The following is a 22449-nucleotide window of genomic DNA, read 5'->3' as shown; positions in this document are numbered from 1 at the left end:
GACACCTGGATAGCAGACTCGGCTCTGATTGGGCGGCTCAGTAGCAGCGGGTGGGTCCAGAGGTAGAGGCGGCATCAGCGATTGGCCAGTTGGGCAGGGTTATATTTTACGGGCGGATTACCGTACATGAGGTACTTGGACAAAGTTTTACGGGGAAGAAGGACCTTGTAATAAATAATATTCTGCACATCAAATCACTTTCACCGGCCCCCACCCCCGCAACACACACCAGAGAAAGGCTACACACACAACAGCCCCTCCCACTCTGTAATAATACCACTCCCAAACCCAGCTAATTCTATTTCTTTAAGAGCCAAGAAGATTTCGCTGACTCCAATGAGGGAAGCCTCTTGGATTGGGTACAGGACAAAATGGTAATATATGTGCCAAAAAAATCCCCAAAACCCGAAAACAAAACAGAACAACAAAAACAAAACGAGACAGACGGCCTTCTGGTTCAGGCCCTGGGTGAAGAAGCTACATTTCTGTAATTAGACCACTGGGGGGCAGAAGAGCAACAAAAATTCCTGAGCATGGCTGACTTGGTAAGAGACCCAAAGCCCCACTAGGTGGCGTTGAGTGCCATCAAGCTTTTAAAAAGGAGGGAAAGCTCAAGGAGTTAGCTTCACAGAAGCGTCAGCAGCAAGAAAGCTAGCTGCACTTGGGTTTTTAAAAAAAGAGCCATCAACAGACTTCCAAACTAGAAGCCTGGTACGTAATACTACTTCTCACGTAGGGAAGGAAACCTAAGACCTTGTCCCTATCACAAGGGGTATCCCTTGCTAAACCAGCGAATTCTCCCTTGCCCTATCCTGATCCAAGGCCCTGCCTTGTCCCCTTTAAGTCATCCCACTGTGTAAGAGGGATCTATTCTCCCTAGGCCCACACTCTGCCCACCCTCCCCAACAGGTGGCTCGGCTAGTTACCTCTTTCTTCTCCTCTTCTTCAGCACTGCCTTCTGGGCGGTCATCGTTGCTGACTTGGTCTGCAATAGGCACAGGAGGCTCAGGAACCTCATTTTCAGGTCTGTTTTCACTTGTGTCCATGGTCACGTCCTCCTTCTCTTCACTGACAGGATGGAAGGGGTTGAAGGAAAGGGCAGGAGAGAATGAGGGGGAAGAGAGAGCAAGATGTTAGCTTTGGGGCCATAAAATCCCAATGGCTCCTTACTTGGGTGGGACTGTAGCCTTTTAGAACCAATTAGAACTCTGCCACCATGGGAAAGTGGGCATGTATTCCTTGAGGAAAAAGTATAGATTACAGTGGTCATGGCCAGATGGGGACAACGCTGCTACCTGTATGTGGGCACCCAGCACTCAGAGTTCTTAGATACTAACTGCACAGTTCTCTTGCACAAAACCAACATTCTCCTCTGAAAAGTCCTTCAAAAGTGACCTCAGTTTGACTCTAAGGCTGTAGCCTCTCTATTCACCAGTCAAGGCATCTTTAAGTTATACAAGAACCTAAAGGAAACCTGCTTCTCTTATAAAGACAAAAGCAAGAGGAAGGGGCTCAGGTGTAGCAAACGATCCTGACCTTGTGCTTAGTCAACTGTTAATAAGCAAGTGCCTGCTGAGCCACATGGTCCTGAGATCCCAGAACAGAAGAGAGTGAGGGGTTGGGAAGTATGCCTACTTCTCCTTCATCCTAGTTTTCCGAAAACCTAAACTACTAAAGTATGAAAACTTGAGTCACCAGACCACTTTCACCTGCTCAGAGCAGAAACTGTTCTTCCACTTGACTCTTACCCAGTCACTCCCATTCCCTCATTCCAACTTCCAAGAGATAAAGGGAACAGGCCTCCCAAGTCAGCAATACCCTCCCCCACAGCAGACAACTCCCCCTAAACCTGGAACCCACTCTCACAAGTTAGCACTCACTTAAGACAAAGAAATCCAGAGATTCCATCAGATAAACTATCTTCCTACCTTTCTGCCACAACCCCTAACTTCTAATCCTGACACCCCCAAAAAAGTAGATTAAAAAAAAAAAAATCGAAATCAGGACAACCAGGGTATAAGTGACAGAAAAGGGAAACCAAGCCTCCCCAGGCCAGGAACTAGTACCTGAAAACTCAGCATTCCCACCAGGCTGTGGGACACTCGAGAGGTCAGAAAAGCCTCCCCAGTGTAGGCAGGGAGAGGTGCAAAGCTGAGGGGGAGGGGGAAGTCAGGACTGGGCCCCCAGCTAACAGGCCCCCCTAGAACACGTGATTTTCTGCTTAAATCTTGAAGAAAGGCTTATCAAAAACCCAAACCAAAACAAACAGCCTATTGCTCAGAGAGGGCAACCGGGGCCAATTAGAAACCGAGCAGGAAGGACAAAGGGAGAAGCGAATGCCTGAAAACAGACCAAAATGAAAGACAGTGGGAGCCATGAGGAAGCTGAGGAGGCGGCGGCGAGGTGGGGCAGGACACATGGGGATGCGAGGCTCTCACCCTGCTCTGCTGTCTGAGAACATCATTATTTTTTCTCCCCCTGGAAGTGCTGTTTATCCCTTTCTGGAATGGAAGAAATAACAAAAACCAAACAAAAAAATCCTAAAAAAATTAAAGCAAAAACCCCCGAACCAAACAAACCACCTTCCTTGCCCCGAGATCCCACCACCTCCTCCCAGCCACCCGATCCAGAGAGAGAAAATCAAGATGCAGCAACTGGGGAATCCAAAAAAATGGTAAATGAAGGGGAGGTGGTGGTGGAGCGGGGAGGCTAAAATAGATCGGGCGTTTAAGAGATAAGCGTTTAAGTTCTCACGGCAAACCCCGAGTTCGGCTGGACTGGTCTCTCTGGAGGAAGAGGAGGAAGAGGGCCAGGTTGCTGGTAGTAAGCTGGCTCTATTGTATTGGCAAAGCGGCAGCGTTCAGCCGGAGACATGCAGGGGAGCCATCTTGCCACTTACCCAGCAGCCCGTGTGTGCGGATGGGGGAGGGCCCTGATGCAGCAGGGGAGGGGAAAGAGGGAGGGAGCTGAGTGAGCAAGGTTCTTAGCCTCTGGCAGGCCACAGGGAGTCAACTGGCTCCAGAGGCCAGGCCTTTTCCCTTCTTTTCTCAGGTTACAACAGCTACAGAGCCTAGTGCTACAGGGCCAGGGTGCTTTCTCTCAGACTTCCCAGAGGGCAAAGAAGGGGCCAGGTGGAGAGAACACACTTCAGCTGCCTGACTGGAAGACCCAAATTAAGTGAAGGAAAACAGCAGAGTTGGGAATGAGAAATGATTCAAGCCAAAACAGAAAAATTTTAAAGATGACCAAGGCTTCCATCTACCCTCAAAACATCAAGACATTGTAATGTGCTCATCCCTGTCCGCCCAGGATAACTAACTTGCTTACCTCTGCCATGATCACATGTAACCTGTCTGTTTTCTAGGAAAGTTGAGAAGTGGATAAACCTGGGAGTTTTTCTTTTCCAAAATAGAGAAAAGGCTGGGTGTCTCTGAAGAGAGAACTGACAGATTGTTTCCAAGTCTTTACTAAGACCACTCCGCCCCAGGGTAAGGAAAAGGCAAGGGGACCTCACACAGGTAAAGCTTGAAGGTCTACCAGGCAGACAGGACAGCACAGATGAAAGGCGTTCCCTGGGGCAGGGCAGGGCAGGGCAAGATAAGCCCAACACCGAGGTTGGGAGCCATCAGATCTGAGTGGGACACAGACCTTAACAAAAGATGCCGTCTTGCCTGCAACCCCAGTACTAGAGAGACTGGGGCAGGAGGACTGCAATAGGTTTGAGACCAGTCGGTACAAAACAACAATATAAACCTCAAACCAAAAAAAATTCCAACAAAAAACCAGTTGTAGCACCAAACACTGCAGAGAATCCGTCTGCTGACTGAAATGCTCAGCTCCTTTCCTAACAGCAGGCCAAACCCTCTTCAGACAGAGAAACCCAGAGATTCCATCAGATAAACTATCTTCCTACCTTTCTGCCACTACTCCTAACTTCTAATCCTGACACCTCTCCAATACTAGATTAAAAAAAAAAATAAAATCACGACAATCAGGGTATAAGTAACAGAAAAGGGAAACCAAGCCTTCCCAGACCAAGAACTAGGACCTGAAAATTCAGCATTCCCATCAGGCTGTGGGACACACAAAGGTCAGAAAATCCTCTTCCTGGGGTAATGAGTGAGTGAGGGGGGTGGGGGGGAGGAGTATGAGTCAGACAGACAGACACAGACCCACAGGAAAAAAGGGGAGGAGGAGGGAGAAGGACACAAGCTTCTAAGAACTTGACTTCAAGCTCACTGTCTTGACAGGTCTGTGTAAGTCAGGCTGGCCTTGAACTCAGATCTGCTTGTCTCTGCCTTCAGAATGCAGGAATTCACCCAACCTCATTTTGGTTAGAGCTTTTAGACAGGAATCAACTTTTCTCTGTGCTGCTTAAAATTCTAAACTTATATGCCAAAAAGTATATGCTAAATCTATGTTTTTTTTTTCTTTTTTCTTTTTTTCAGAGCTGGGGACCGAACCTAGGGCCTTGCACTTACTAGGCAAGCGCTCTACCACTGAGCTAAATCCCCAACCCCTAAATCTATGTTTATACATTAAAAGTTCCCTTTTACAAAGTGATTCTTGTCTACTCAAAGGTAAGGCAAGATCCTGTATGAGGGTTAAAAACAAAGTGAACGCAGGAATGAGAAACTGTAACAGTAGCCACATTTCAGCTCCTCTCCTATACTCTGCAAGCTTTGCTAACACTAACACCCACTTTAGGGATAGGGCTAGCCCTGTGCAGTCTGGAAGCTGCTGCAAATGGAGCTGAGTGTGGAGGGAACAGGCACAGGCAGTCGTCACTGGAGACTTTTTTTTTTTTAATTCAAAGGGTAGACACTTTCTCTGCTGGTAAAATATTCAGTGATGGGGATGACAGGTTTTGACAATGCCCTTATCACTCTGAATAATAGATAATCATTAGGTTACCTGCTACCTACCTCCATCCTGCAACGTTCCTCAGGGGTAGGGACTGTGTGCCTTGGTCCTTAGCTCAGACTTTAAGACAAATAACTAATGTACTTCTTAATTACAGTATAATGGTGGGTAACAAGTTTTAAAACATTTGTTGATCTAAAAGATAATCTGCTTTTTCATGTATGTGGGAGCAGTGGATCCCATGCATGCATATATGTACCTGTGTGAGCCTACAATGTGGAGGCAAAAAGCTAATGTTAGGAGCCATTTTCCTCTTCCACATTATTAAAACAGGGCCTCTCCCCAGGTGGTGGTGTATGCTTTTAATTCCAGCACTTGGGAGACAGAGGCAGGTAGATCTTTGTGAGTTTTAAGCCAGCCTATAAGCCAGGTCTACACAATCAGCTAGTTCTAGGACAGTCAGGGCTACAGAAAAACCCTGTCTTTAAAGACAAAAATGACAAACAGGGTCTGTCAATGAGACCCGGAACTTGATGACAGAGCTAGTTTTGCTGGCTAAGCTGGTGATCCCTGACCTCCAGGGAGGATGGGATTGCAGTTGGGCAGCAGGTCTACCAGGCGTATCCTTGGGTTCTGGGGATCTGAAGTGGGGTCCTCAGAACTCTATCTAGTCCTTACACTCGCTGACGAGCACTTTAACCACAGTGCCTCAACCATTAAACCGTTTCTGAAAGAGTATTTTAGTTTTTGTTTTGTTGTTTTTGAGATGGTCTCGTGTAGCCCCAGCTGGCCTAGAGCTTGCTGGTACATCAGGCTGTCTTCAGCTCAGAGATCCGGCCGTCTTAGCCTCCCAGGCACTGGGATTAAAGGTGTGTGTGCACCACCACATCTGACTTCTACACAGAGTTCTCACAAAGTATCCCACAGAATGTACATCTACTGTTCTAAAGTATTTCCTGCTGTTAAAATACTTCTAGAATTATGTGTTGGAAGAATTTTTGGCTACTGGAATTTTTTGCTATGGATTTTCCCCTTGTCTCACTAGGTAAAGGATGGCCACCTGCTGGAACTCACTTGCAGCTTATGTTACTTCCTCACGCTGGGACTGCCATAGAACCTCTAGTCAGCTTCTGCTATTGGACTTTTCTTCTTTTTCTTCCTCCTCCTCCTCTTTTTTTTTTTTTTTTTTTTTGAGAAAGGGTCTTACGACAAATCCCTAGTTGGCCTGGAACTGGTTGTGTAGGCCTTAAGAGATCTTCCTGCCTCTACTCTGATTGCTTGGATTAAAGGTGTGTGCTACAGCTCTTAAGATGAATATCTTGGCTTTCATAACATAGAAGATTTGTGCCTTCTATTTCTCTATACACATACACACAGACACACACACAAATGCACGTAACAACTACTTACGAAAAAAGAGGCTAGAGTGAGCAAGGAGGGTATGTGGGAGGTTTCACGGGAAGAAAAGGGAAGGAAGGAGGAAACAATATAATTATTTCAAAGAAAGAAAAAAAGAAAAAAGTAGATTTTTTTTTTTTTTTGCCTGGTGTCCACAGAGGTCAAAAGACAGCACTGACACCCCTGGAACTGGAGTTACATGTGGTCCTGAGCCACCATATGAGTGCTGGGAACCAGACCCAGGTCCTCTGCAAGAGAAGCCAGCACTCTTGACCTCTGAGTCGTCTCTCCAGCCCCTTTTATTTCCCTCTGGTGAATTTTACAGGACCCAAGAATTCCCAAGATGCTATTTTTAGAATATAATAAAGAATCATTGAAACCATACCATTTTTGTCTAGACAAAGGCATATTTCTCCACTTCATCAGCTCTTGAAAAAGTATCTCTGACCTATCAAGTTGTACTGGGAACAAGGGGAGAGACAGGATCCCCACAAAGCCCCCACACACAAAGCAGCATCACTCAGAAGGAAAGGACAGAATTACTTAAATACTAACATCACATTACAGGATGAATAATTTAAGAGAAATTAATGGAAATGGCAGTTTGTATAGGCATTTCAGTTTAAACTCTAATACTGAAAACCCTAAAGTGCTAAGGACCCCACATGAAAACTTAGTAAGGAACACTGAGACCTGATACCCCAGGTGCTTAGCTACAAGACTAACATGGGTAGTTTATCAGTTTACCCTTACACACAAGTTACTTAGAGTAAGCAAACTCTGATAATAAACTATGCTTTTTTTTGTTGTTTAAAATAATGTACCATTTGGGATACAGGCATTAAGCCTCCTGGGAAGCATCAGTTAGTTTGCTGTAATGGTTTAAATATTTCCTTCCTTTTCTCAAGCATAAAGACAAGTAAGCACAGCATCAGAGTCCGAAGCTGCTACTGGCTACTAGGTATGTATACGAAAGGCTGCTTAGAAAAGGTTGGGTATAAGAATTAACCGTTGCCCATGAACAACTGCACCTACAAAACAAACCAAAACACCCCATTCCCCCAAACAAACAAACAACAAAAAAACCCAGACTTTTCACTACCAGTATATATTTTTTTTTGGAGAAGCCTCACTAGATATAGCTCTGCCTGTCCTGGAACTCTCTATGTAGACCAGGTTGTCTCCACATTCACAGAACCCTCACCATGACCACCATCTTTGCCTGTGTGCTGGGATTAAAGGCGTATGCTGTATCTGGCTTATTCCTTACATTTAGTGCACCTCAGACACAATCAGAAGCAAAATAGGATTAACTAACAGGAGTAAAAATGGCCCTTGAAGTAAATTCTAACCTTTTCTAACCTTTTACTGTTATTTTGTAGTGGTGTAATAGTGAGATAGGAAAACCAAGCTTTAAGCCACCAATGTTCCTCTTATTTAGTATTTTTAAATGATCTTACTTTTTAAAAGTTGCAGAGGGCTCTAGAGGGCTGTCAGGCTGCTAAGATTGGGAGCACTGTCAATCAATCAGTTGAAATATAGGAAACCCACAAGGATTTATTTACTAAATTCTCTGTGAGAACAGACGATGGGCTTAGGCCTTTGAATATATCTTCTTGTTAGGTTGCTGACAGACTGTGTCATAGGTCAAGAAAGACTACGGACAATGTTCAGTATCGCCCAAGCTTTTATCTTGTCAGAATCAATATGGCTGGATTATCTTAGCCATAAAGTGAAGGTCAAACTCATCTCTAGCAGTAAAAACCCTCTGTATGTAACCCTAACCTTCATATATCCAAGAAATGAATTGAAAAATCCAGAAATAAAGGCCTTTCCAAACAACAAACTAACCCCTCCCTCTCTTGCTATGATTTCACAGAGCAGCCATTTAAAGGTCTGCAGGGAATACTGTAGGCCCTACTACTGCTTACCTGGACAGGAGGGCTCTCCAAGGCGTGGCCAACAACTTTCTTTCTTTTCCTGGTTTCTGAGACAGAGTGTTTCTCTGTAGCCCTGGCTGTCCTGGAACTCACTCTGTAGGCCAGGCTGGCCTCAAACTCAGAGATCCACCTGTCTCTGTGCCCTGAGTGCTGGGATTAAAGGTGTACCCCACCACACCAGGCATGAATGCACTTTTAAACTGCCAGTGTGCAAGGCCATGCTGTACCTTATGGGCCTGGGACGGTCACACATATTATTCTGAATGACATACAAAGGAACTTTCACCTTTCATCATACATGGTGTGAACTGGAGCTCTCAACACCTTCCAAGTCACTGAAGTTTTCATTTCCTAGTCCTAGAAGAACCACCCTTTCTCTAAGATAATGACCTTGTCTCACAATACGAAAACTAAATAAACCTTTTCAAAGGGAGCAAGCTTCTGGTTTGTGAATCAAAAAATATAATGGCCACAAGATGGCAGCAGAGGCAAGACTATGAGAAGACTCGCAAAACTACCACAGTAGAGCACTAAAGAAAACGAAACTATGCCCTCCCTTTGCCCACCACCCTCCAAAGTGTGCAAATGGTCAGACTATTACCCAGAAGGAGATGATACTAGAAGCAGAATCTAAGAACATACCAATAAATACAGAACAATAGGACATCTTCCACTGCAAGCCAGAATTCCTAATGTTTAAAAGGTAAGCAACCTTACTCTTTCGATACTTTTTTTTTTCCTTTATTTTTCATGAGTGTCAGACTTTGAAGGCAGGGATTCAGAGAAAATAATCAATAAATAAATGTTTAAAGACAGGGTTTCTCACCGTAGCAGGTCAGCCTTGAAACTTACTCTGAAGTCAAGGCTGACATCTGATCCTCCTGCCTCCAGCTCCAGAGTGTGTACCACCATGCCCTTTCTTTTCTTTTCATTTGTGAGGCAAAGTCTTGGTACTCATCCCAGGCTAGCCCTGAGCTTTCAACTGCTCTGCCTCAGCCTCTCCAATATTGGGATTGCAGAGAGTACTGGAGTTATGGGTGTGTGTGTGACACCTGTATTACTTCAGTAACTTACAATACAAAGCTCTGAATAACGAGTATCTACCTACAGAATTAATTAGATATGAATATTCCTTTTACAAATTAAGTACTAAAAAGCTCACAAGAACTGTAAGAACTGTGTCTTAAGAAATTACTTCTGGGGCTGGAGAGATGGCTCAGTGATGAAGAGCACTGACTGCTCTTCCAGAGGCCTGAGTTCAAATCCCAGCAACCACATGGTGGCTCAGAACCATCTGTAATGGGATGTGATGCCCTCTTCTGGTGTGTCTGAAGACAGCGCCAATGTACTTATATATAATAAATAAATAAATCTTAAAAAAAAAAAGACTTCTGACCCAGGGCTTCCTATCTGCCATACTGTGCTCTTAACTAGTACAAACTGCTTAATGATGTTGACAGGCAGCAACCAAGGAAGGCAAGCTCCTATACAATTAGAATTAGTCTTCTCTTGTGCTTGTTCTGAGTTAGGGTATTGCTATGTAGTACAGGCTAGCCCTAAACTCACAGTCTGCCCGCCCCAGGCTCTAATGCAGTGCCACCAAGCTTAGGTTTGTGATACTCCTTTTGGTTTCTTAAGAGACGTGGTCTCTCTGTAGCCCTAGCTGTTCTATAATTTGTTATACAGACCAGACTAACCTCCAATTCAGTGACCTGCCTATCTCTGCCTCCCAAATGTTAGAGTGAAAGCATGTGCCATTAAGCCTAGCCAAGGACCTGATATGTAGCACTGGTGTGGAACTTGTCAACAGGTCTGACTTTCAGTCTGAAGCAGGTCTCTTGTCTCATCTTCCTGAGCACTCCTGTATGCCTACTGATTGATTTCGCAATAGGATTTCATCTAGCTGCTGTCAATTTGCAATGTGCTCACTCAAGTTTAATCCTCTTACACCTAGATGGGATTACAGGCACGAACCTCCATGCCTAGCTTTTAGACCATTCTTTATTAAACGGAGTTCTCGGGCTCAGATGTGATTAGAACCCTGAGTTAGGACTGTTTTAAGCAGCAGGGTTACACTGAGGTGTGTACTGTTTAAAGCAGTTACCTATTTCAGCTCAAAGACCCACATGTTTCTTCTTATGCCCTGATCACTACTTTCCAAACCACCTTAATGTTCTGGGAATTGAGGCCCTTACCATAGTGACATTAAAGTCTGGCCTCTGTCCATATAAAACACTCCCTTTACGTTTTAAAAGGAAATCGTGAATAAAGACTGCATGGAGTGAAGACTGGTCCCACACTTGCCGTCCCTCGTTATCACCTCACTTACGCGGTGTGAGGAGTCCTTTCTGCCTCTGGTAGCTGAGAGAGCTGAGTCTCTGAGGTCTGAGGCTGTGTGGCAGCTGGTGGCTCTGCCTCTTCAGCTTCACACTTCTTTGGGCTCTCCTGTTAATAGAGCAAAAACCAAACAAAACAAAGGGTTTAATCCTGTCAGATTCACTTTCTTTAACTTGAAGCTAGTGAAAGAGCAGGACATACACAGTAGCAGTTTCACATAAGGCTGTTTATTATTTTGAAATGTGGAATGGGATGTGGAGGAAGATCACTCCTATATAAACTGTTTTTTTCCATGCAGGTTCTTACTGTGTAGCTCTGGCTGGCTTGGAACTCACTGAGGACCAGCATAGTCTTGAAACTTACTGACACCCACATGCTTCTACCTCCTGCATGCTGGGGTTGAATATGTAAGCTATCATGCCTGGCTAGGTACTTGAAGACTCTCCAGGCCATGGCCTGTAATCTCAGCACTATGGAGGCTAAAGTATGAGGACTTGCAAAGCATGAGCAAGACCCTGATTTTGTTTGTGTGTTTTGTTTGTTTGTTTGTTTGTTTTGCTTTTCAAGATAGGGATTCTCTGAGTGGCTCTGGCCATCCAGGAAATCACTCTGTAGATCAAAATGGCCTTGAACTCAGAGATTTGCCCGTCTCTGCCTCCTAAGTGATGGGATTGAAGGTATGAGCCACCACTACCACCAGCTCCCATGACCTTTTTTGAGACAAGGTCTTGCTATGTAGCCCAGACTGGTTCTGAACTCAAAGCAATCCTCCTCAATACTAAGATATAAGACTGTGCTATTGTGCCTGGCTCTAGAATTTGGGGGTAGGATGGTACATGCCTTAAATCCCAGCACATAGGAGGCAGAGGAGACAGATCTCTGAGTTTGAGGCCAGCCTGGTCTACAGTTTCAGGATAGCCAGAGCTACAAAGAGAAACCTTGTCTCACAACAACCAAATCAAACCAAAACAAATCAAATAAAAAAGCCAAAAGAAACAGGGTTTCTCTAAACAGCTCTGGCTGACCTGGAGCTCACTTTGTAGACCAGAGTGGCCTTGAATCTCAGAGATCTGCCTGCTCCTCAGTGCTGGGATTAAAGGTTTATGCTGCCACATTCAGCTTAGAATTTTTTTTGAAAGAACTGAGAAAAGGCCTCCCTTTGGAGGCAAGTAAGTGGAAGGGCTCTGAGGAAGAATATAACTTAAGATACCCAGAGATGAGAATTTTGCTGTTGAACCGCACACAAAGCTTTGACTTCCCAGGGTGTTAAGGTCTATACACACACTATGGGGTATGCACCTGTACATGTAAGTATACTGAAAAGAAAAGGCAAGGCAGGGTTGGGGGAGCCTGAGTGATACAACTCTAGGGCTGAAAGCACTTGCTGCTCTCTTGCAGAGAACTCACACTCATTCCCAGCAGCCACACAGCAGCTTACAAGCAGTTAACTGCAGCTCCTCGGTCTTCTACATTCGCACATATTCATGCAGGCAAATACTCACACATAAAATAAATCTTAAAATAAAAACATGTCACTGCGATGGCTCAGTAGCTGATGACCTGAGCTCTATCCCTGAAAGCCACACGGTAGAAGAACCAAGACTTGGCCTCTGACCCACATACATGCCACAGCACATGCCAACTCCCAAACAAACAAGACAAACAAACAAAAAGATAAATGAATGGCTTTTGGTTTAAAAAAAAACCCAAGAAGAATTCTTGGGCTGGAGAGATGGCTCAGTGGTTAAGAGCACTGGCTGCTCTTCCAGAGGTCCCAAGTTCAATTCCCAGCAACCACATGGTGGCTCACAACCATCTGTCATGGGATCCGATGCCCTCTTCTGCTGTGTCTGAAGACAGTGACAATGTACTCATATAAATAAAATATTATCTTAAAAAAAAAAAAAAAAGTGTTCTCAACTGTCTGCATTTCTTCATTCTGGTCCAGACAGATTTTTGGATTTTTCGGTGAAGACACGCGATCGGTGAACACTGTAATCCCAGAAAGTGGGGAACCAAGGCAGCACCATTGATTTGATGTTGGCCTGGACTGTAGAGCAAGGCCAAGTCTCAAAACCACTGCACGATGGGAAAACTAGGCCTACAGGTTAAACAGCCTACCTGCTCTGGCTGTAACCTCTGGATCACGTGCTTTTGCTCTGGCTCAGGCTGGCTCATATGCCTCCCCCGGACAGAGGCTGAGAACGAGGGAGCCTTCTCCTTTGGTTCAAGGACCTGCAGCTGTGGCACTGATGGAGCTGCAGCCTCCTGACCACAAGAGGGATCTTTGGTTTCAGTGTAGGTGGTGTTGCCATCTCTGGAGACTCCAGGGCTCAGAGACTAAAAACACAAAAGGAAACATAAAAGTGAAATTACCTATATTCCAAATATTTAGGAGAGATGAGTGTAAGTAGATGCTGTATATACAGGAGACCACCAGACTTTCCCCAGCTTCTGCTGACCCAATATATAGTCTGGGCCTTTTTTATCTTTTGATAAAGAGACTTAAGTAGCACAAACAGGTACTGGATTTGATACACAGTCCAGGATGACCTTGACTTCCTCAGTGCTGGAAGTACAGGCTGAGAATACCTGGTCTTCTTCCAGATTTTTTTTGTCTCGTGTGTATTTCCACTTAAGTGAATAATCTCCAGCCACATACTAGGAAAGTTCACTAAGTTCCACCCCGCAGCTTACACTCTCAAGAAGCCTGTATCAATGAAAGAGGCATATTCAATACGCTTTGTAATCTAAGGGCTTCAGAACAGGCAGGGACGCCAGTGACCACTGCACTGACCCTGTAGTGAAGGAAAAGTAAGCAGTGGAGACTACAGGACTCTTCCATTCCTGTCAGAAATCATTACAGGTTACTCGGACGTTCAAAATCACTAGAGACAGGATTCTCCATACTCACTTTTCTGCTGCCGCTTGATGCGGAGCGGGAACGAGATCGAGAACGTGACCTAGACTCTGATGTTGACCTGGAGCCCATCTTGGCTCTATCATGAGGATTGGCATGAACTCGCGCTTGAGACACATCTCTCTGTTTAGATCTTGGAGATGACTGTGAGCGGGAAGCTGAACTGTCAGGAGATCGAGATCTGGATCTGGAGCTGGAGGATGAAGGTGAGGATGATCGGCTCGAGGATGAGTCGGCTGACGGTTTCAAGCTGTGGTCTGGGAAGAGAGTGTGGGAAGCTCTTCTGCCCTCCTTCTGTTCCAAAGGCTGTCTCTTCACAGGCTCCTCAGTGATCCCTTTGGCGGGTGCTGACTCCTCTCTTGTTAGAGGGAGAAGGGGAGCAGACTTTTCATGCTCACTTTCAGCACCTTTCTGGGCTGAGTGCTCGGGCAGTAGGCTTCTTTGTGCCAGGGGCAGGACACTCTCATCTGACACTCTCTCTGCTGGGGACTCTGCTTTGGTGTCTGCAGTACTTGACAGAGGAGACAGGCCTCTGAGCAGCTGCACTGTGTGGGGAGACACCGTGGGCTCCCTGGTTCCAGCATCTGCACCAGGAGGAGATAACTGAATGAGGACAGGGGGTGCGGGGCCTTCCGCTGGCTCCACTTCCTCCTCATCCTGGAGCTGCATGTGAGTTGGTGGAGACGAAGCTTCCTTGGTAAGTAAAGGTGGGGGTGTTTCCTCTTCACTGACTATCTGCTCTGGCTGCAGCACGACAGGGGCCTTCTCTAGGTCTTCAGGGAGGGGAGGCAGGGAAGGAGACTGGGATTTTTCTTCCAAACCTTGTGAAGATTTTACCTCATTTTCTTCTTGAGGGAGAGAAACAATTTGTGTCTCTTTCTCTTGTTGTTGTCTGGCCAGATGACTTCTTCTAGCTTCTTCCTGGGATCTTGTAACTCGCCCTCCTTTCTCTAACTCATCCTTTTCCTGGGATCTTATGATTGGGGGTTTCTCATCCACTACCTTTTCTGGTTTTGCTCTGAAAATCTCCTCCCCCTCTTCATCCTCAAACTGTTTCAGGATTGGTGCCTCGGCTTCTCTAGATTTCTGTCCCTCATCTACCTCCTCTTCCTCTTCTTCATCATCTTCTTCTTCCTCCTCTTCCTCCTCCTCCTCTACTTTTAAATTTCGATCTGCTCTGACCCTCAGGTTTCTAGATGGCGTCTCTTGGTCCTCTTCCTCCTCAGCAGCCTGACTGTACTCAGGGAGTTTAGCTCTTGCCTGAAAGAAGATATACAATGGCTTCAGATACATCTGTTTGAAGTGAAGAGAGAAAAAGCATCCTCACGGCACCCTTGGGTAGAGAACTTTAGCAACATGGAAGTGGGTGAGACAGTGACCAGTGCTGAGATGGGCTCGACCAAACCAAAACTGGGAACACAAGGAGCGTGGCAATGGAGCTGCTTCTGGTTTTGTGTTAGCCTCTACTCTCTTCCTTGTTTTTAAAAAGATTTAGTCTATTATTTATTTATGGACACATGCTATCCTTGTGAGCACAAGTGCCAACAGAGGCCGGAAGAGGGCACCTGATTCCTGGGAACTGAAGTTGCAGATGGCTGTGAGCTGCCATGTGGGTGCTGGGTGTACAACTTGAGTCTTCTGGAAGAGCAGCCAGTGTTCTGAACTGCTAAGCCATTTCTCCTGTCCTGGCTTTAATTTTTTTTAAGGTTTATTTCACATGGATGAATACTTTGCTTACATGTATACAGGTACATCGTGTATGTGCCCAGTACCTGAGGAGGTCAGAAGAGGTCTTCACCACTAAGCCACTTCTCTCCAGACCCTGACTTAAATTTTAACTTTTAACATTAATGTGGACAGAATATCTACAAAGTAGAAGGGAGAACTAACCCGTGGTTACTTAGCATTTCTCTGCTGTCTTGGCATTTCCCCTTCTCTCTTTGGATGTAATTTCACACCCTGCTTCTCAGCTTCCTTCTTCTTTCTCCCTCTTTGAAACAGGATGTCATATAACTCAGAGTGGCCTCAAACGCAATGAACAAATGTCTCTGTTCCCAAGTGCTGGGAATACAAGTGGATCACACCTAGTGCTGCCATAGCTTTGCACAGTCTACTACCTGTGGCTATGCTTCTCCACTGCTCTTCCTTAACATTGGCTCGTGTAGCTTTAATTGAATAACTATATCACATCTTGTCTAATTATACGGTTAGGAACATAGTCCAGCCTATTGACTTTCATATTTAATTACTTTAATATTTAAAAGATGCACTGTGTGTGTGTGTGTAACTCAAGAGGACAACTTGATGGGAACTGTTACTCCCCTTCTGCTGTGAGGGTCTCAGAGACTGAAATCAGGTCATTAGGTGCCTTTACTCACTTAGCCCTCACAGTTAAGTTTTAAAAAACCCACATATATATTCACGTCAGCCATAGTAGCATATATCTGTAACTCCAGTATATAGGAAAGGCAGACAAGAGGATCCAGTGAGACTGTCTCAAAAAAAAAAAAAAAAAAAAAAAGTTAAAAATGTACATATTTGATCAGAAGCCTGAAGGCCAGAGCACATCTAAACAACAGAAAACAGTGACTGACATTAGAAAAAGGGCTACACAAACAGAGACACCAACTCGGACAGCCTGAGACGCAGAGAGCAGCAGCTGTGCTGGAGGGGGTGGGTTACCTGTCTGACCCGGGATGATCGTCTTTCTCCTTTCCTTGGTTTTTCATCATCGGATTCACCTTTTTCTTCAGAAAAAGAGGAGCTCTTTCCTATCAAATGAAAGAAAATCAAGTCATATTCATGACATGAAAGCCTTGACTCATGACTTTCTAAAATTCAACCAATTATTGCCTACAAGGTCTGGAATAAAATAGTTCATTTTCCCACATATGTGCTCAAGACTAAGATTCTTTTAATAACTCTTGCTATGGGACTGGAAAGATGGCTGAGTGGTTAAGAGCACTTGACTGTTCTTCCAGAGGTCCTGAGTTTAATTCCCAGCAACCACGTGGTGGCTCACAACCACCTGTAATGGGATCCGATGCCCTCTTCTGGTTTGTCTGAAGACAGCAGCAGAGTACTCACATGTATAAAATAAATAAATCTTAAAAAAACACAAAACAAAAACTCTTGCTATGCATTTTGAGGAATATTTTAATACGTCAAATAACTCAAAAGTAAAATAACTTCCAGGAACTTCAAACGGCCCAGCACGGGTACAGAAATAGAAAGCATACCTAGTTCTATGTCTTTTTGTATTCTGAAGCAGAATTTGAGACTTTACCATTCTGAAGTCAGGAATGGTCACTCACACGGACAATGTCAGCACTCCAGAGGTTGAAGCAGGAGCACTGCCATGAATTCAAGGCTAGCATGAGCTACTTTATGTTGAGTTCCAAGCCAGCCTGGACTACAATGTGAGACTATGTCTCAAAAACATAAAAGCAAGAGGTGTTCACTGCTTTATACCAACTTACCAGAGTTGTGTTATGGGTGTGGGTTTGGCTTGCATCTGTGTGAATGCATGATTTTTATCTTGTGCCTTCAGAATCCATAAGGGGATATCACATCCCCTAGAATGGGAGTTACAGGTAGTTATAACCCATCCTGTGGGTATTAGGAATCAAACCCAGGGCCTCTGGAAGAGCAGACAGTGCTTCCATTTATGAGGCACTCTCTAGTCCCTGTATCATGTTTGAAAAATGTCTAGTACTGTGATTTGTTAGTTCCTCTCACCCCAACACTGGGAAATAAAACTCAGGGCCTTTTGCATGCTCAACAAGCACTCTAGGGAGCTGGAGAGACGGTTCAGCAGTTAAGAGCAGAGGACCTGGGTTTGATTTCCTGCATATACATAGTAGCTCACAACCATCTGTAATTCAAGTTTCAGGTCTGATACTCTCTTTTGGCCTTCCTGGGTACCAGGCATGAACAAGGTGCACAGATACACAGGTAGGAAAATATCTTACCTACCTTACCTTACCTTGTACTTTTAATACATTAAAAAAAAATGAGGGCTGGAGAGATGCTTAATGGTTAAGAGTTCGGAGTTCAATTCCCAGCAACCACATGGTGGCTCACAACTATCTGTAATGGGATCCAATGCCCTCTTCTGGTCTGTCCAAAGATAGTGACAGTGTACCCACATACATGAAATAAATAAATAAATCTTAAAAAAAAAAAAGAGAGAGAGAGAGAACAAAAACCATGCTACCATTGAAGTGTACTCTCAATCTGTGTTTAGGCTTGAGATGAGGTATTGCTGTCCTGGATCTTCCTGCCTTTGGTTCCTGAGTACTAGAATTTATATGTGTGATCCATGTTGGCTCTACAGGCTAGGTCTGACCAAAATATTATGAGGAAATATACCAGATCAAAGACTCAAGAAATGAGTAAAAAGCTTTGGTTTTTTAAATAAAGTTAGGAGTACAACTCAATAGTATGGAGTGCTCACTTAACCAAGTGGCAAAGACCTGGGCCAAAACTCCCAGGGATAAAAAAGAAACAGGTTGGGTGACAGTGCTGCAGGCCTTTAATCCAGCACTTGGGAGGCAGACACAGGCAGATCTCTGTTGGAGGCCAGCCTGGTCTACAGAGTGAGTTTCAGGACAGCCAGGGCTATGTAGAAAAACCTTGTCTTGGAAAAACAAAACAAAAAGTACACAAATTAATTCATGCCAAATGAGCAGGGCTTTAGAACTAGGTTCTCCTAACCATGTTTCATACGCCGATGTTCAAGATGGAAAGTTTTTTTTCTTTCCTTCAAAGAAAAGAAAGCTTGAAAATTATCATCTAGACCATTCAAGTCTAGAATGTTTCTCTAGAACACTGTAATACTTCATAGAAGATCTGTGCACAGCTCAGTGGTGGAGCACAAGCCTATTCACATACACGTGGTACTAGCTTTAACCTCCAATGTGGGCAGAAGTCATACAGAAGGGCAATATATGGTTAAGAATTAGTTTAGAAAAAGCAGGGGCTGGAAAGACGGCTCAGTCGCTAAGAGTACTGGCTATTCTTCCAGAGGACCTGGGTTCCATTTCCAGCTGTCCAATGGTGGCTCACAACCATCTGTACCTCCAGTTCCAGGGGATCTGATGCCCTCTTCTGGCCTCCACGGGCACTGCAGTGTGGTATGAAGACAAACGCATAGACAAAACACCCATACAAACAAAATAAAATTTTAAAGCTGGCATAAGGACAGGAGGTACTCATTAGAAGAGTGGGTGGATTCTGAAGAGAATACTTGTCTAATAATGCACAAAGCTTGGGTTCAATATGCAAAGGAAAGGGGAGCAGTTAATAAGACAGCTTAACTTTGATACAGCACACAAAGCGTGGATTTGGGCTGGAGATAGAGCTCAGATGGTTAGCAGGCACAAAGCACCACCTTAGTCCGCAGCACCACCAAGAGAGTTTCCAGCACACATGAAGCATGGCCTTATGAGTAGTATTTAAACCAGTGCAGACAATCCTGGTAGTTTAAGCTCTGACCCAGGATCTGCTGTTGTTTTCCATAGACCAATAACACTACTGAACTAGGCTTGGTTTTTGTAATAAACAAAACCAAACCCAAACTAATAAAACCAACTAACAAGATTACACATTTTTGTAAGTTTTTAATTGTGTGATCACTTGATTAACGGAATCTCTGAAATTATTTAATTTCACATGAGTAAACAAACATTTGCATCCCTTGCAAACAGGATCCATGTGACGAACAATGACAATCTACACTCTCACAAGCCTAGGACACATCTTAACACACTACTGGCTGACTGGGCGGCAGTGGCACATGCCTTTAATCCAGCACTCAGGAGGCAGAGGCAGAGGCAGGAGGATGTCTGTGAGTTTCAGGCCACCCTGGACTACTAATTGAGTTCCAGGATATCCAGGAAACCATATCTTGAAAACTAACAAACAAACAAACACTGCCTCCCCCAACACTATTGGCTGAACGACACAATCTCCTAAGTCACTGACCTGAATGTTACATTAAAAGGAGACGAGGCTCAGCGCTAGGGAAGAGAGAGCTAAGGGAGAGATGCTGTCCTCCCCAATTTGAAAGCAGAGCACTTGCTGAGTGGGGTAGCCATGCCTTCAGTCCAGCACTAAGGCAGTGGCAGGCAGATGGCTGTGAGTTTGAGGCAAGTCTACATAGTGAATTCTAGGACAGCCAGAGTCACTTAATAGAGACCCTGCCTCGAAACAGACAGACAGACAGACAGACAAAACCAAGGCCAGATATGATAACACACACCTATTATCCCAGAACGTGAGAAATAGGTAGATAAAGAATTCCAGGCCACCCTGACTTCCCAATGACTTCAAAGCCATCTGAGACATAGGATGAAGAGAGTAAGGTGACGTCTCAGAAACACAGGGTCGGAGCTGCAGCTCACTATCTCAGCACTCATAGAACAGGGACTGCAGCGGCTCCAGGTGCAACCCCACTACTACCAAAACACTAAACACAGCAAAGCAAACCACTAACTATAAAAAAATAACAAAAGAAGTGGCAATAAAAAGTTGTATATGACGTTGTCCAGAGATGAATGTCATTAGGCCAAAGGCAAGTTTTATTAAGTTGTAATTTAAAAATTAAATAGACCCAAACTTATCAGACTTATTTCCTACCCAGAGTAAACTGCAGGTTGGCCTATGGTACATTACTGTGGAAGCACCAAGTAAGAGGTCATCAGACAGGTCTGGAAGCTGCTCAGAGTTTTGACCATGACTGTTTTGTGAAAGTTAGGAAAAACTGGATGGGACTCTCAGAATGAAGCAAGGAATCACTAACAATACAAACACGGGGAGATGGAGGATAGCCTTTAGTTAGAAGGTGGTGTCATGGGATCCATGCTGGGCTAGCTTCACGTGACCACATGAGTGTTTGAAGTCAGATGTTATTAACATTGAGCACTTTACCTAAAGGTGAAGCCACTGCCAGCAATGGGCTAAGATAAACAAAATAAACCGGGGAAAGCTTTATTTCTAAAACGTCAGAGCCAGAGCCATCTGGAGAAAGGAAAGGCGGCTAGCAGACAGTGAAGGGCGCATGAACATGAAGAACATTTAGGAGTGGTTTAGGACTGTTGTTTGAGACAGGGAATGGCTATGCAGCTCAGGCTGACTGCAACCTCTCCACACTCCCATTTCGGCCTCTTGAGTGCTGGGGTTCTAGAAATGTGCCACCCACTAACAGCTGAAAAGTAGTTTATCTCAGAAGACAAATCTGTGGATAGGATTTATAGGACCCAAATTAGGCAAATATGAATCACGACAGAGACTACTAACATGGTACCCTTATATATATATACATAAACAGCAAAAATAAACAGACCTGGGGAGGGGGGATTGGAGAGGGGAGGAGCTGGGAACGGGGACAACATTTGAAATGTAAATACATAAAATATCCAGTAAAAATAAAATAAAATAAGTAACTAGGAAAGATGCCAAAGCCAGAGCACTCAGCCTTCCTTAGACTCTTGGCAACCTGACCGAGAGAGATAGAGGTAGAGATAGCGAGCACGGGAGGGAGAGCAAGGTGCTCGCTGTTGCGGGAATGGAGAATGCCAATCTATGTCAGTAACTAACGACGGCTTCCTGCTTTGGGTTTGCCTTTTGTTTTCAGCCTTACCAACCAGACCCTGTTGCCCTGCTACTTAATAGTGCAGGCCGGCCTGGAACTTGTGGCTCTCCTGTGCCCAGCCTTCCTAGGCTGGGTGCCCTTGGCCTCACCACTATGTTGGCTTCTCACTCACTTATAAGTATTTCATTGTGAGCAGGGATAAATGCAGGTTGCGGAGGTCAGAGGACATCTTGCAGAAGTTTCTGGAGACTGAATTCAAGTTGTCAGGCTTGGCTGCAAGTGTTCCTCCTCACTGAGCTTATTGTCTCTCCCCCTCACTCCCACACCTTTTTTTTTTTCAGTGTTTGTCACTAAACCCAGAACCCCATCATATTACATAAGTGCTCTGCATTGAGCTACATTGCCAGCCCTGTTCCACCTCTTCATCTTTTAATTGTTGAAAATTAGATTTTGGGTTGGGATTTAGCTCAGTGGTAGAGCGCTTTGCCTAGGAAGCGCAAGGCCCTGGGTTCGGTCCCCAGATCCGAAAAAAAGAACCAAAAAAAAAAAAAAAAAAAAAAAAGAAAATTAGATTTTATGGCCATCTTGGTCTAGTGAGCAAGTTCCAGGCCAACTGGAAATGATGTTTTATTTTTCCTGTATATGTCTGTTTAAGTATGTGGGTATGCACATGCCACTACAAGTGTGGAGGTCAGAGGACAACCTTTGAAAGTTCGTTCCTTCAAGTTTAGCAACGCCTGTCTTTACCCACTGAGCCTCCCCACCTCATCACCATCATTGAGACAGGGTCTCTCTAGAGGCCCTGGATGTCCTGGAACTCACAATGATCATGCTGGCCTTAAACTCAAGAGACCATCCTCCCCCTGCCTCCCAAGCACTGGGACTAAGGGTGTGAGCCGTCACACCCAGCTTTATTTTTAAATACTGGGTCTCAACAAACTAAGTTGTCCCCAACTCAGACACATCTTTGGTGAAATGCATATCCTATGGATGACAGTGGTGAGCACTGAAGGCGACTGTTGGCTGCACTCTCCGACTTCCACAACTCCTGCACTCGCCGCTTCTCACCCTTTCCTCTATCAATTACAATCACAGATAAAGTTCTGCTGAGGACCTAAACACCAGAACTGGCGACTTTCGCAAATCCTTTCCTATTCAAGGACACACTGCTCATTTTCATTTCGAATTACACCTAGAAGCCATGTGTCTGGCGCCCATGTGCCAGAGGACAAACTTTGGATGTTTGAGTGTCACCACCTTGATCGTCATGAAAGGACCGCTAACTAGCCAGGAGCTTGCTAGGCGCTAGTCTGGTCGGCCAGCAAGTCTCAGAGATAGTCTATGGTGCAGGGGTCACAAGTACACACCACTGCAGCCAGCTTTTATTGGCGTGAGTT

The 22449-nt window shown here is 44.8% G+C and overlaps 1 protein-coding gene across 4 annotated transcripts in view; it reads right to left on the bottom strand.

The window, feature by feature from the left end:
* Positions 1–22449, bottom strand: part of Acin1 (apoptotic chromatin condensation inducer 1) — a 44963-nt gene that overhangs the window by 9027 nt on the left and 13487 nt on the right. For all 4 annotated transcript variants that reach the window (XM_032918201.1, XM_032918203.1, XM_032918204.1 and 1 more), the window contains 5 exons: positions 16141–16229; positions 13453–14718; positions 12660–12878; positions 10531–10646; positions 927–1068 (listed from right to left, as the gene is read on the bottom strand). In XM_032918201.1, the coding sequence (XP_032774092.1) occupies positions 927–1068; positions 10531–10646; positions 12660–12878; positions 13453–14718; positions 16141–16229 (1832 nt within the window). The remainder of the gene's footprint in view (positions 1–926; positions 1069–10530; positions 10647–12659; positions 12879–13452; positions 14719–16140; positions 16230–22449) is intronic.

This window comes from Rattus rattus, chromosome 12, assembly GCF_011064425.1.
Source record: "Rattus rattus isolate New Zealand chromosome 12, Rrattus_CSIRO_v1, whole genome shotgun sequence".
In the NCBI taxonomy this organism is placed as follows: Eukaryota; Metazoa; Chordata; class Mammalia; order Rodentia; family Muridae; genus Rattus; species Rattus rattus.
Note: the sequence above shows the minus strand (reverse complement) of the source record. Positions and strands in the feature narration are given on the sequence as shown.